General features: G+C 53.3%; 5 protein-coding genes across 5 annotated transcripts; 2 read left to right on the top strand and 3 right to left on the bottom strand.

Moving 5' to 3' along the window:
• Positions 1-333: 333 nt before the first annotated feature.
• On the top strand, positions 334-1,192 carry H257_02833 (hypothetical protein). Its single transcript, XM_009826653.1, has 3 exons — positions 334-623; positions 675-767; positions 818-1,192. Exons 1-3 carry the CDS (start codon positions 372-374, stop codon positions 1,019-1,021), a joined length of 549 nt encoding a protein of 182 aa, XP_009824955.1. The 5' UTR covers positions 334-371; the 3' UTR covers positions 1,022-1,192.
• A 409-nt stretch (positions 1,193-1,601) lies between these two features.
• On the top strand, positions 1,602-4,720 carry H257_02832 (hypothetical protein). The gene is made up of 4 exons (XM_009826652.1): positions 1,602-1,751; positions 1,814-3,877; positions 3,944-4,032; positions 4,090-4,720. The coding sequence occupies exons 1-4, from the start codon at positions 1,629-1,631 to the stop codon at positions 4,571-4,573; spliced, it is 2,760 nt and encodes a 919-aa protein (XP_009824954.1). The 5' UTR covers positions 1,602-1,628; the 3' UTR covers positions 4,574-4,720.
• On the bottom strand, positions 4,689-5,195 carry H257_02831 (hypothetical protein; the record flags this gene model as incomplete). The annotated part of the gene is made up of 1 exon (XM_009826651.1): positions 4,689-5,195. One exon carries the CDS (start codon positions 5,193-5,195, stop codon positions 4,689-4,691), a length of 507 nt encoding a protein of 168 aa, XP_009824953.1.
• Positions 5,196-7,136: 1,941 nt separating this feature from the next.
• Positions 7,137-8,276, bottom strand: H257_02830 (hypothetical protein). Its single transcript, XM_009826650.1, has one exon. The coding sequence runs from the start codon at positions 8,202-8,204 to the stop codon at positions 7,626-7,628; it is 579 nt and encodes a 192-aa protein (XP_009824952.1). The 5' UTR covers positions 8,205-8,276; the 3' UTR covers positions 7,137-7,625.
• An 897-nt stretch (positions 8,277-9,173) lies between these two features.
• Positions 9,174-11,998, bottom strand: H257_02829 (delta l-pyrroline-5-carboxylate synthetase). Its single transcript, XM_009826649.1, has 4 exons — positions 11,583-11,998; positions 11,207-11,516; positions 10,046-11,136; positions 9,174-9,679 (listed from the first exon to the last, which is right to left on the bottom strand). The coding sequence occupies exons 1-4, from the start codon at positions 11,961-11,963 to the stop codon at positions 9,266-9,268; spliced, it is 2,196 nt and encodes a 731-aa protein (XP_009824951.1). The 5' UTR covers positions 11,964-11,998; the 3' UTR covers positions 9,174-9,265.
• Between the last annotated feature and the right edge of the window lie 7 nt (positions 11,999-12,005).

Below are 12,005 nucleotides of genomic sequence, written 5' to 3'. Positions count from 1 at the left end.
TGAAAAAGTGCGTCTATAATTTGCATCACCCTGAAAAATGGTTTTTTGTAATTTTCAAAAATAGTACTTCGAATTTTAAAGTTTTGTCACCAACAATGTATTTCGAAACTTAAATAAAGTATCATATCAAATCAGTGAGCTTCAAATCGAAATAAGTTTTGAGAAATGTCAAAAATTCACGTGCGTCTATAGTTTACATCAGGACTGTACATTCCAAATATTTGCGAAAATGTTGACAGTGAGTGTGCGTAATGAACTTGTTCATCTATTAATTGTATAAATAATCCATGATTTAGTATTCAAACCCCTACACAAGTGATAATTGCTTGTACATAAAAGTATAGAGACAATAATTTCAAACTGCACGCTCAATGGACCCACTGCTCGCGGAAGCCTTGCGCAAGGGGAATGTGGTGGTGTTCTTCGACATAGCACTTGGCGGCGCGCCGCTTGGACGCCTTCGCATGGAGCTTTTTAAGAACGATTGTCCGAAGACGGTGGAGAACTTCCGGCAATTCTGCACTGGCGAGTACCGCAAGAGCGAACTCCCCGTGGGGTACAAAGGGAGCACATTCCATCGCATCATCCAGGACTTTATGGTGCAAGGCGGGGACTTCTTGAAGGTATGGTGGTTCTAAGTGTTTGACATCCTTCACAACTGCATTATGCAATAGGGCGATGGGACGGGTCGCATGAGCATTTACGGAGACAAGTTCGCCGACGAAAATTTTCGCCACAAACACACGGAAGCCGGTCTTCTGTCCATGGTACGTACGACTGCGGTCGATCACGTGCATAAGCTCACGATCGATGGCAGGCAAATAGCGGTCCGGGGACAAACGGTTGCCAGTTCTTCATCACATGTGGAGCTTGCGACTGGCTGGACGGCAAGCACGTCGTATTTGGCAAGCTCCTGGACAGTGCATCGCTCCTTGTGATGCGAAAGATCGAAAGCGTCCCCACTGGTCCCAACAACAAGCCCCGAACGCCCATCATCATCACTGAGTGCGGCGAATTGTAGTGCGCATGTCGTCGTAATGAAGTACTTCGAATGCCCTTGGTACACGATTTCGTGAACGACCCATGTTAAAGAACCGGTGATGAAGAGATACACTCCAGCTACATCCTACTTGTACATATTCGCCCCATGGAGCTCACATGATGGTCGTGTGTCATGCTGCCTTGTGCAGCACAACGCAAACGAATGAGCACAACTTGTGCTCCTGCATTCGTGTTTCATTCCATGCAGCATCAGATCATGAGAATGGCCGAGAGTGTCTCGGCGTACTCCCTCAAGTCGACCGCCACCACGAGCCCTTCCATGCATGCACCTACCTAGATGCAGCCTGAAACATGCATATCAACGCGATACTTGTTGCGCGTCCGACAGATTGAGTGTCCATGACAAAGATCGCAAGTCCAAACCACATCCAATCCATCGATCGTTTTGATTGGGCGACACGAGCGGTCCTCGTTCTTTCCCCCAATGTGTGGTGTTAACCCGCTGGGAACAAAATAAAATCAAAGGGAACTTATTTCGATACAAACGTCCAGCTTGTAGTGTTGCCGGAAATAAAAATCGAACATTTTTTTAGCGGGCGGCGGGGACCATTTCACAACACATCAAGATGAGTAGTCGGAAGGAGTACAATCTGCAGAAGGGCCTGCATGCAAAGCAGCTGAACGACGACGTGGCCAAGCCATTGTCGCCGCGGTCGAACGCTACCAGATCCAACAACAATGCCAAAGAGGTACCGTCCCTCCTTCGAGGTGCATGCTGCTGAGTGCATCGCAGCTTGACCTGGTGGACTAGGTGGCCAGAATCCGTGAAACGTGCCCGCCTGGGACGTCGGACGACCGCATTGCGCTGATTCTTCAGCAAACCAAGGGCGACGCCCAAAAAGTACAGCTGGCCGTCAGCGAACTGTGGGAAAACCATGGCGTGGTTCAAGACGAGTGGGCAACGGTCAGCAAGAAACAACCCAAGAAAAAGCCCGAAGAAAAGTCGACTTCGTGGACAACGACACAGCCCAAGAACAACCATCATGGTGGTGGAGGGGACAATGCAGTGCAGACAGGGACCGCCGGAGGAGGACGAGGTCGTGGCAGCGCGCGCGGTGGTGGAGGCCGTGCCCAGGGAAGTGTTCCTGGAGGAAGGGATTTGTCGCGCGGTGGCCGTGGCGGCCGTGGCGGAGGGCGGGGTCAAAGTGCCGCCCCAGACAACTCGCAACGACATGAACAGCAGGTTGACACCGAACACGCTGCGGACAACGACGACGAACTCGTAGCACCAACCCCTTCACACGACAAACCGCAGCCCAAGCAAAAGCAGCAGCAGCATCATCAGACGACCCACAAACACGTCGATTCCAACAGTGCGCCCGTGGCGCCGGCGCCCGTTCTGGTCGGAGCGTGGGCCAAGAAGCCAAACATCCTCAACCAAGCGAAACCCGTGACGAGTCCAAAGAAGGCCACGTCACACACGAGCCACGTGGCCAAGCCTCAGTCGCCCAAGAAGCAAGCGACTACCCCCAAGTGGGATGTGTCCAAGGACACCAAGCTCGAAGACACGGCGCCGCCAGCCTCGACGCCATCGACCACCGCGTGGCCGGCCACAGTCGCATCCTCATCCGACTCGAAACAGAAATGGCCGCGGTCCCCCAAGCAGAACGAAGACAACGACCACCCACCGGCCGAACCCACCCAACGAGTGGAACCTGCCGACACGATCGCGTCGTGGGGCGCGTCGCTCGAGTCGTCGAAAGCGCCGCCGCCATCGACCGCTTCGACCGTGGCGGCGGCGGACTGGGACGCTGCGCCCCCGGCCTGGACACGCACGAGTCCGATCCTGACGCCGTCACTGCAGTACCCCCCCTCGTCCCCCTCTGGCGCCGTGTTTTCCCCCAAGACCCAATCTCCCAAACAAGCCAAAACCGGATCGTCCAGCCCCACCAACGAAGCTCGACAGAACAAATTCAGCATGGGCCGATGGGGCGATGTGGCCGCCCCCGAACTGTCGCTCCAATTTGGCAGCTTCTCGATGGATATTGACACGACCGCGTCGTCGGCCTCGACGTGGGCCAACACCCCCCCCGCCACGGCCGGCTGGTCTCCCAAGAAGGCGCACGAACAATCCACCCCCGTCAAGTCCCCCCGCGCCTCGTCGGCGCCGCCGCCTGGTCTGACCGACAGCCCGAAGGCGTCCCCCCGCAAGTTCCAGAACCCCACTCCGAACGCGCCGTCCCCTGCCGCGCTCCCCAAGCCGAACGAGCGCCAACAAGGCCCTGCGTCCTCTCGCGCGACGACCACCACCCACCAAACGGCGCCGTACCCCGCGGCCACAACGTCGGCGGCCGCCAAGCCCGCCGCGACTGCTGCGTTTAGCAGCCCCTTGTACCAAAGCCACCCGAGTACGTACAACCAATACTCGGTGGGCATCTCGGGCCGATCGTCTCAACCGCCGTCGGCGACCACGCCCACGACCCAGCAACAGCCGACCACACCATCGTCCGGCAACCATGTGCAAGGCGCCATTGGAAAGCAACACGGCAACCACCGAAACAATGGACAGACCAACAACCCCATCGCGGGAGGTAGCACGGGGGGTATGAACCAAGGCAGTAGCAACGCACAAGGCACTGTGCCTCCGACCAACCCGCAGCAAGCGGCCCAACCGTCCCCCAATGCGAACCAAGGTGTTGGCCACCAAAACCCCCCCCACCTTGCGCCGTACCAGCAGTTGCCGCACGCGTATCATCCTCAATACCCCCCCCCGCCGCCGCCTGGCATGGCCATGCCATACAATCCGTACAACTACAACCCCCAGTACTACCCCCACCAGCCAGGATATCCCCACGGATACTATCAAAACCCACAGGTACCTACCTACCTACACATACCTCCATGTGTTGCTGTTGTTTTCACAAAGTGCTTTTGAGTGTAGTACCCTCAATACAGCCCTCGTCAATTCCCTCCTCGAGGCAACATTCCGTACGGCATGGATGGCGCTCCTGGCTTCTCCAACCCTCCCAAGTAAGGCAGAACCACGAAACTAACTCTGAAGAGGGTTTTTTTAACCGACACGAGTAGCGGCCCGTTGAGCTACCAAGATCCTTCGCAGCTAGCGCATCCAAATGAGTACGGCCAAGGCTTTGGCGACTTGGGCTATGGCCAACAACTGCACCCCCAACACCACCACCTGCAGCAAGGGGGTGGTGCCAAGCCGCAAGCGGGGGCCCCTATCAACAACGGACGACCCATCGACCCGTCCTACGCCGCTGGTCCTGCCCAAGGAGTGGCACGTGAACACACTGCGTCGCCCCCCGTTCCTGGGGGTCATCCCGGCGCGTATGGCCAGCAGCAGCAGCCGCATTATGGCAACTGGGCTGGATCGTACAACCAACCGCCCCCACAGCAGCAACCCTCCCTGGCCGCGTGGGGGGGGCATCAACAGCAGCCCCCGCCGCACCAGCAGCAACAGGGGTACCCCCAGCACCAGCAGCAGCCGTCGTATCGTCCGTATAACAACGGCGGCAACAACGAGCCCGGGAATCAAACATCGTGGAGCTCATAAGAACTACGTAGGTAGTAGTAGCTAGTTAGCCACGCGTGTACAGCGGTGTAACTTAGGTCATTCTAAGGGGAATGAAAGTCAGTCAATTCACAGGTTAAAATGCGCTGCTGGGATGTTAAGTCAACATGGTGGCTTCGAGCTGTTGGGCCAAAATCTTCCATGGGAAATCCCCTGCTTCGTCCGCTACTTGGATCTCGGGGGGGTCGGTGCTGCTTTCGGTGGCGGTCGTGGACGGCGCTTGGACGACTGGGGCGGCTTCTTGGACCGGGGGGGAAGCAGCAGTCATGGATGGCGAGGCGGTACTTGTGGTGGGGGGGAGAGGGGTAGCAATTGGGTTGGGTGAGGGGGCGGTAGTTGCGTTGTGGGCAGAGGCCGACCGGACGCGGGTTGGTGTAGGACGCCCTCGGAGTTGGGGGGTGCTTCGGGGGCGACTCAATTGGGCTTGCAATATTGCTGCCTCCATGGGAATGTTGGTTGCATTCGAGCGCGCGGGGCCAGCAACTGGAGTAGCGCGGGGGACTGGGCGCTGAGCCCCCACCAACGACGCGAGCGCCAACACTAGGATCCACTTCATGTCGATTTCGCAAATGATCGACCGCAGTGGGGTAATCGGGGCACCCATCACCCCCCCTCCTGTGCAGTTTATCGGCCGACTCGTTTATATATTGGATGATGCGCAGCTCATTTTGAGAGGCGAGTCTAGTTCTGTGGTTGATTTGCTAACGTTATGGGATGTTTTAATGCAATTTGGACCTCGTGAGTCGTAACTCAATGGGCAGTAGCGCTGGTACTGTATGTTGATAAAGTTCAGTTGGATCTGGATACCTTGGCAACCCCTGACATCATCGTACATATACAAACCACGTTGCCCCTGTGGTCATTTCGATCAAAATAGCTCTCTGACGTTGAGTAAGGGGCGAAATTTACTGTTTTGCTATATGACTACAACGTACAGCACTGTAGACAAAGTCGCCATCGTACTTGACGATCGTGTGGTGACCAACCAGCGCAACTTTTTAGCTGTCACCAGGAACGTTTGCATTGTATCCGGATTATTCAGGACGTTTAACCTAATTACCAGGTAAACAACGTAAACTAATAAGGGTTTAACGTCAACATTTTCGTGGGTTTAACTGAAAGAACCGAGGCGTTTAATAGTAAAACGTCTCCTCCTGAGGATGGCCGATGTAGCCACAAAAATAGCGAAAAGTTAGTTTCGTACGGATAAGTGCTGTTTACAACGACCAAGATATACTTATTTGCTACTAGTACTCCTTTTCGGCCAAACTCCATATATTTCCATACAAAAAGGCCGGATAATTTTAAATTCTATTACTCGATCAATTTTTCACCGAAAATCTGAACCGTAACTTCTGTTGGGCTTGTCCAGTTCTATCGTCATTAAGGCTTATTTTCCTAAAAAATTATCAGTACAAAGTTGGAATAGCTGTCGAAAGACAAGGCACTGTTTTGTAGTCTTTAGATGACTTGCACCATACTTCATGATAAAAATCCATGCTAACATTAACGTAAAAAAACAAGTTAAGACATCTGTAAAAAGCATATATTGTGTTGTGCAGTGGTATTGCATGAGAAAAACAAGAAAAACCAAGGAAATTTCATACTAGTACAAATTTGAGAATCAATATAATACACATGTTGTTATCTTGATCAAAGTATAATCATTTGCATATAAATTTCGTTTTTATGAAAACGGGATATAAAATCGCAAGGAGTTTTGGAAGCTTCCTTTCCGGTTATTCGTCAAATGTATTTGCGCCGTTTGATTGGTTCATGAACATAGATCTTAACAGTAAATTGAGTCATGTGTGTTTACTCCCCTAGGACCATTTAACTGTAACTTAGTAAATTGATTTTTTGAGTTATTTAAAAAAATCCCCTTGGTAATAATAATGAAACGGTCCATCGAGCAAGGTTGAGAAAGGTCCAAATCACCAAAGAAGATGCGAAGAAGAAGGTTTGTGTCAACTACCGGTAGGCGAAGTAAAAACTATGTAATCCGATCGTGTAGCATTGCGACCATAGGCATCAATCAGCTCCATCATCGAGTTCGTTCTAATATGACCATTTCCTTGACCCTCGAGGATAATTCGAATAGTGCGAATTGACGACAGACACATCTCACCACATCTGCGATACTACTCTGCGCCAGAACAACAAGGAATCCCGTGGTAGACTTCAGCATGCCACGGTTCAGCTACTGTATGGTCGCTAGCATTTCCACGACAATGTCCATACTACAGTACAGTATACTTCAGTATAATATATTGCTGGGACGAGGTCTTGGTACAACCTCAAGCACGATCGTCGAAGCAGGTGGCATGATAGAACGAACGTATCCAACGTGGCCTGTCACCTGTGAATTCGTTTAAGCTTATGAGCGTTTCAGTACGTCGACAACCTTCACTTCGATTCGTACAACACTGTCGCCAGTCAGACGGCGGCAGGCAGTGCAGGGACCACCATGCCAAGTGGTTTCCATGCACATCGGCGCCTTCGTTGGAGATACGTGTTCATTGTCATCACGCTGGTCCAGGTAGTATGTTGCTCGAGTATCGCTTCGGAGGGTGGTAGAATGCTGAACGATGTCCTTCCAGCACCCAACAGTACCACCAAGGTGACTACCCCTCTCATCACAACCCCTCTTCCGACCACCAACAATGCCACTCTAAGGCCTGGCTCGACATCGACCAAAACGCCTTCCGTGACCACGTTACAGTCTCCTACCACCTCAGAAACTCCCATGCCGTCCAATCTAATTGAACCCTCCAAAAAGTTCACTCTACCCTCGCTAGCAACGCCCCAGCCCTCCCATGACGACGAAGACCAAGAGGCGAGTCCATCACCGAGCAGTACCTCGTCGCACACGTCAGAGCTTCCGTCGCTGTTGCCCAAGCTACCGGCCACTACCAGTCCCGAATCGGGCGACAAGGCGGCAGCAGGGAATGACAATCCAGGAACAGACACGGCCTCGCCTGGCTCCATCAGCAAGCCACCGCCTACGCAGCCGTCCCCATCGACTCCTTCGCCTTCATCGGGCCTGGCGGTTCAGTCCGCATCGCCGGACGGGATGTCTACGTCGACCATTTTGGCCATTATGTGCGGAGTGCTCGCATGCTTCGGCATGGGCGGCGCCTTGTTCTTGGCCATCCTGCGCACGCGTCCTCGGTTTTACGACTCGGACGAGGACCATCCTCCGTTCCCTACGACCTTTCATTCCGCGAAACCCTTCGCAGCGCCGTCGGGGACTTCGTACGCGCGGCCGTCCGAGTTTTGGTCCGAGCCAGCCGTCATGTCGAGTATGCGGTCGGACGTGGAGCTGGCTATCTCCAGCATGCGCTCCGACCTGGAGACGGCCATGAGCTCCATCCGATCGAACAATGGCGCCACCTCCTCGCTTCGACCCACGCGCCAACTGAGCGGGGTGTCCGGCCGGGGCACCGGCGTGGGCATCGCCATCCGCGTACCGAGCCTCCTCGACGTGAATCCGAACGTGTATGCGCAGCACCCTCAGCTGCGGCAGACGATCAACCAATGCCGCCAAAACGTACTGGACCTGTACAATGGCCAAGAATCGATCACGCTCGAAATCACTGGCACAAACAAACATAGGAGTCTGTCTGCCACTTGCGAGTAGTTTTCATTGTTATTTAATTCAAGTACATATATGTAGCTTCCGTCATTACGTTACCGAGTACTGGTAACGAATGTTGGAATTTTCACGGAGAGATAAGATACTGTATACAGTACCGGTATGCTCACTGTATAATACTCGGAGTACTTGCGTTAACGCTTACTTCCGATTGGAAATGATTGATAGGCTTCACATTATTGTTGAGCCTTGAACAACTGTATCTCAGTCAAAATAGGTTATTATGAAGTACCTTGATAATGGGTATACTTCCATAGAGAATTCCACTAGAAATCCGATTTTAATGCTTCGAGAGTCCTAAATATTTAATAATAAATATAATTTTCAAAATAAAAATAGTATTGTGCTTTCGAGTGAAATTTCGAGTTGTGGCGTGGTTTCTCGTTGGAATTTAAATCGATTCGATTGGCTACCTCAGATGAGCTCAAAATTATCAGCCAATCAAAACCTTCTCAATGAAATTCAACCAATCAGATCGATTGTGCATTGGTTTGGTTGGCGCGATTCACACAATTGCACCCCCTCCCCAAATTTGTATCAAATCGACAATAATTAGAATATCTTAGAAGTTATGGTCAAAATTGACCAGGAAAGAATCTTTCCTGATCAATTTTGACAATAACTTCATCTTTCCGAAAGATGCTCAATTTTCACTGTTCTTCCGTATAACTTCTGTACATCTATATCTGATTTCTCCTAAATTTATCTGGTTATAGAGGTTTCGGTGGAGATATGTGGTACAGGAAATATGACAATGCCTGTATAATATAATAATAGTTGTACGTAACCGGTATCATTTCGAATCAACAGGAACTCGAATTTCGACCCCGTTCTGGACCAACTAACTACATGCACTTGAATACTACTAAGTTAGACTGGTAAATACTACATCGTAGTAGTACGTACAGTCGTATAACCTACACAGTCTTCGCACACGGACGTTTACATTACAAGGTAGGGTAGGTTGTCGATCGATCTCTTGACAATAGTAGTAGTACAAGTAAGTAGCTTTTCGTATACTACAATTTACTTGTCGTCGGGTGCAGGGTCTTGTGCGTGTACGTGTCGGTGCCGCCTTGGCCGAACGCCGCCACCGTGTGCACTTTGGCGGACCGCAGCTTCCACTTGGTCGTGAGGAGTCCTTGGACCCCCACGGGGCCCCGCGCGTGGATGCGCCCCGTGCTGATGCCTACTTCTGCCCCCAGCCCAAACCGGAACCCGTCGGCGAACCGCGTGCTCGCGTTGTGAAACACACAGGCGCTGTCGATGCCGTTTAAAAATGTTTCCGCGACCGCCGCGTCTTCCGTGATGATGCACTCGGTGTGGCCGCTGCTGTATCGGTTGATATGGGCCATGGCTCCGTCCACACCTCCCGCCACCACTTCCACCGTCAGCCCCAACGATCCGTACTCATGCGACAAGCTCGGCGCTGCCTAATACCACGAAACACCGTGAAAACGAAAGAAGAAATAATATATACAACTCGATGCATCGCCATGCCAGATACAGATACAGATATTGTCGATTCGAAATTGAAGTCGGCAACAGACAATCGATCGACCAATCAAAACCCACAACACGAATCAAGGAGCCAATCAAACACTCTCTTCGACCAATTCAACACCGAATTAGTGTATGACTGATAGTAGTGTGATTTTGGACGATCATAACAAAAGTCACGACAACGAATCGATCGATCAATTTGGCGAAACAGCACAAAAGTCCAAATTTCGGGTAAAAGGACATTATATATATATATATTGTCCTTTTACCCCAAATATATATATGCGTGTACATACCAGGGCGCCAGGCACCAAGTGCAATTTCGCGGCCCGGGGACCTTCGTACAAAGTTACCCCCGCGGCCACAAGTGCGTCGAGAATCGCGTGGTGCGCCCCGCGCTCAACGATTGCTTCGTCGATCAAGAGGGTTTCCAGTGCATTGCAGGCGGCGGGATAGTCTGTCTTGGCGTCAACTGCCACTTTGGTGGCTTTAACCAGGTCGGCGTTGTCGTGAATGTACACGTGGCAGACACCTTCGGCATGGCCGAGCACGGGAATCCGAGTGTTCTTCTTGATGTGCGACACGAGGGAGTTCGACCCGCGGGGGATGCACAGGTCCACGACATGGTCGAGCGCGAGGAGGGCGCCGACGTCGTCGCGGGTGGTAACGAGGCCCACGACCGACGGCGGCACCTTGCTGGTTTCGAGGCGGATCGCGTCTTGCACGAGCGCATGCAGGCACGCGTTTGAGTGCTTGGCCTCCTTGCCGCCCTTGAGCAGCAGACCGTTGCCGGAGCGGAGCGCGAGGGCGGCGATCTGGGGCAGAGAGTCCGGGCGGGACTCGAACACGACGAGGAGGACGCCGATGGGGGCCGTCACCTGCTCGAGCACGAGCCCCGAACTTACTTCCATGAGAGATAGGACCCGTCCCAGCGGTTCATCTTGGCCGGCGACGCTTGCAATGCCTTGAGATAACGTGACGAGCTTATCGTGGGTCAACTTGAGTCGGCTGCGGAGTTGCGGGTCCAAACTGGATGACGCCGCGTCCAGGTCCTTGCGGTTCGCTTCAAGGATGCGCGGCGATTCATCTACGAGCAGCTGCGACAGGCGCAGAACGATGCTGGAACGTTCCGCTGACGACAGCTCCAACAAGGCGCGGCTGCCGTCCCGCGCGGCAACCGCCATGTCCTCGGGCGAGTTGACGGGCGTTAAAGCTGACGGGTTGGGCACAAAGAGCGTGCCCACGACCGTGCCTTTCATGATGGAGTCGAGGATTCCGTACTTGAACCCGCTCGCAATCACGACCGCGTTCACGCCTTGAGCCAGCGCGCGCTGTGCCGATCGAATCTTGGCTTGCATGCCGCCGCGGCCGACAGACGACTTTTCGCCTACATGTAGGTGCAAGTCACGATTTAAACGATGGAAGGATGCGTGAGGTGTAAGCGGAGGAGGACGAACCGAAGACGATGGGGCCGCCTGCACCAAACACTGACAGCACCTTGGCATGGGGCTCGGTGGGCGGCTTGTCAAATACACCGTCGACGTCCGTGAGCAGCACGAGCAGGTTCGCGCTGGTTTCGCCGGCGATCAGCGCCGCGAGCGAGTCGTTGTCGGTGAACACGCCGTCTTCATCACGGTACAAGCCCGCGGAGATCGCGTCGTTCTCGTTCACGATGGGAAGGACGTCCATGTCGAGAAGATGCAGGAGTGTGTCGCGGATGTTGGCGCGGTGCTCGGGGGTTCGAAACTCGGCTTCCGTCACTAGTACCTTCGATGACAGAGAGAGAGAGATGCGATGAGATGATAGTTTGATCGTCGAGTGATGATCTTCTACCTGGGAGCAAGCGACGTCGTACATGGAGAACAGCGTCTCGTAGAGTGCCATGAGTCCAACCTGGCCCGCGGCGGCCATTGCGCCTTTCTTCGCGTCGAGCGCGTGATGCTGCTCCGTCCCGCCTTGGACGTGCATACGAAGCGACGCTGATAAGAGCAGTTGCTTGTGCAGCTTCTTCCGCCCAATTCCAATGGACCCCGACGTGACGAGCAACACTTCCTTCCCTTGCCGCTTCAACATGCTGACCTGCTCCACGAGGGACGCCAGTCGTCCGAGAGCAGGCTCTCCATTTGTAGACACGACGCTCGTCCCCATCTTGATCACAATACGCTTCGCATGCTGAAAGTCCTTGCGCGCGAGATTGCGCTGCCCAGTTACCATGTCTACGAATCGCCAAATACCAAAATACGACTGTTTGCGTGA

Source organism: Aphanomyces astaci, assembly GCF_000520075.1.
Source record: "Aphanomyces astaci strain APO3 unplaced genomic scaffold supercont1.5, whole genome shotgun sequence".
Taxonomy (NCBI): domain Eukaryota; phylum Oomycota; class Saprolegniomycetes; order Saprolegniales; family Verrucalvaceae; genus Aphanomyces; species Aphanomyces astaci.
Note: the sequence above shows the minus strand (reverse complement) of the source record. Positions and strands in the feature narration are given on the sequence as shown.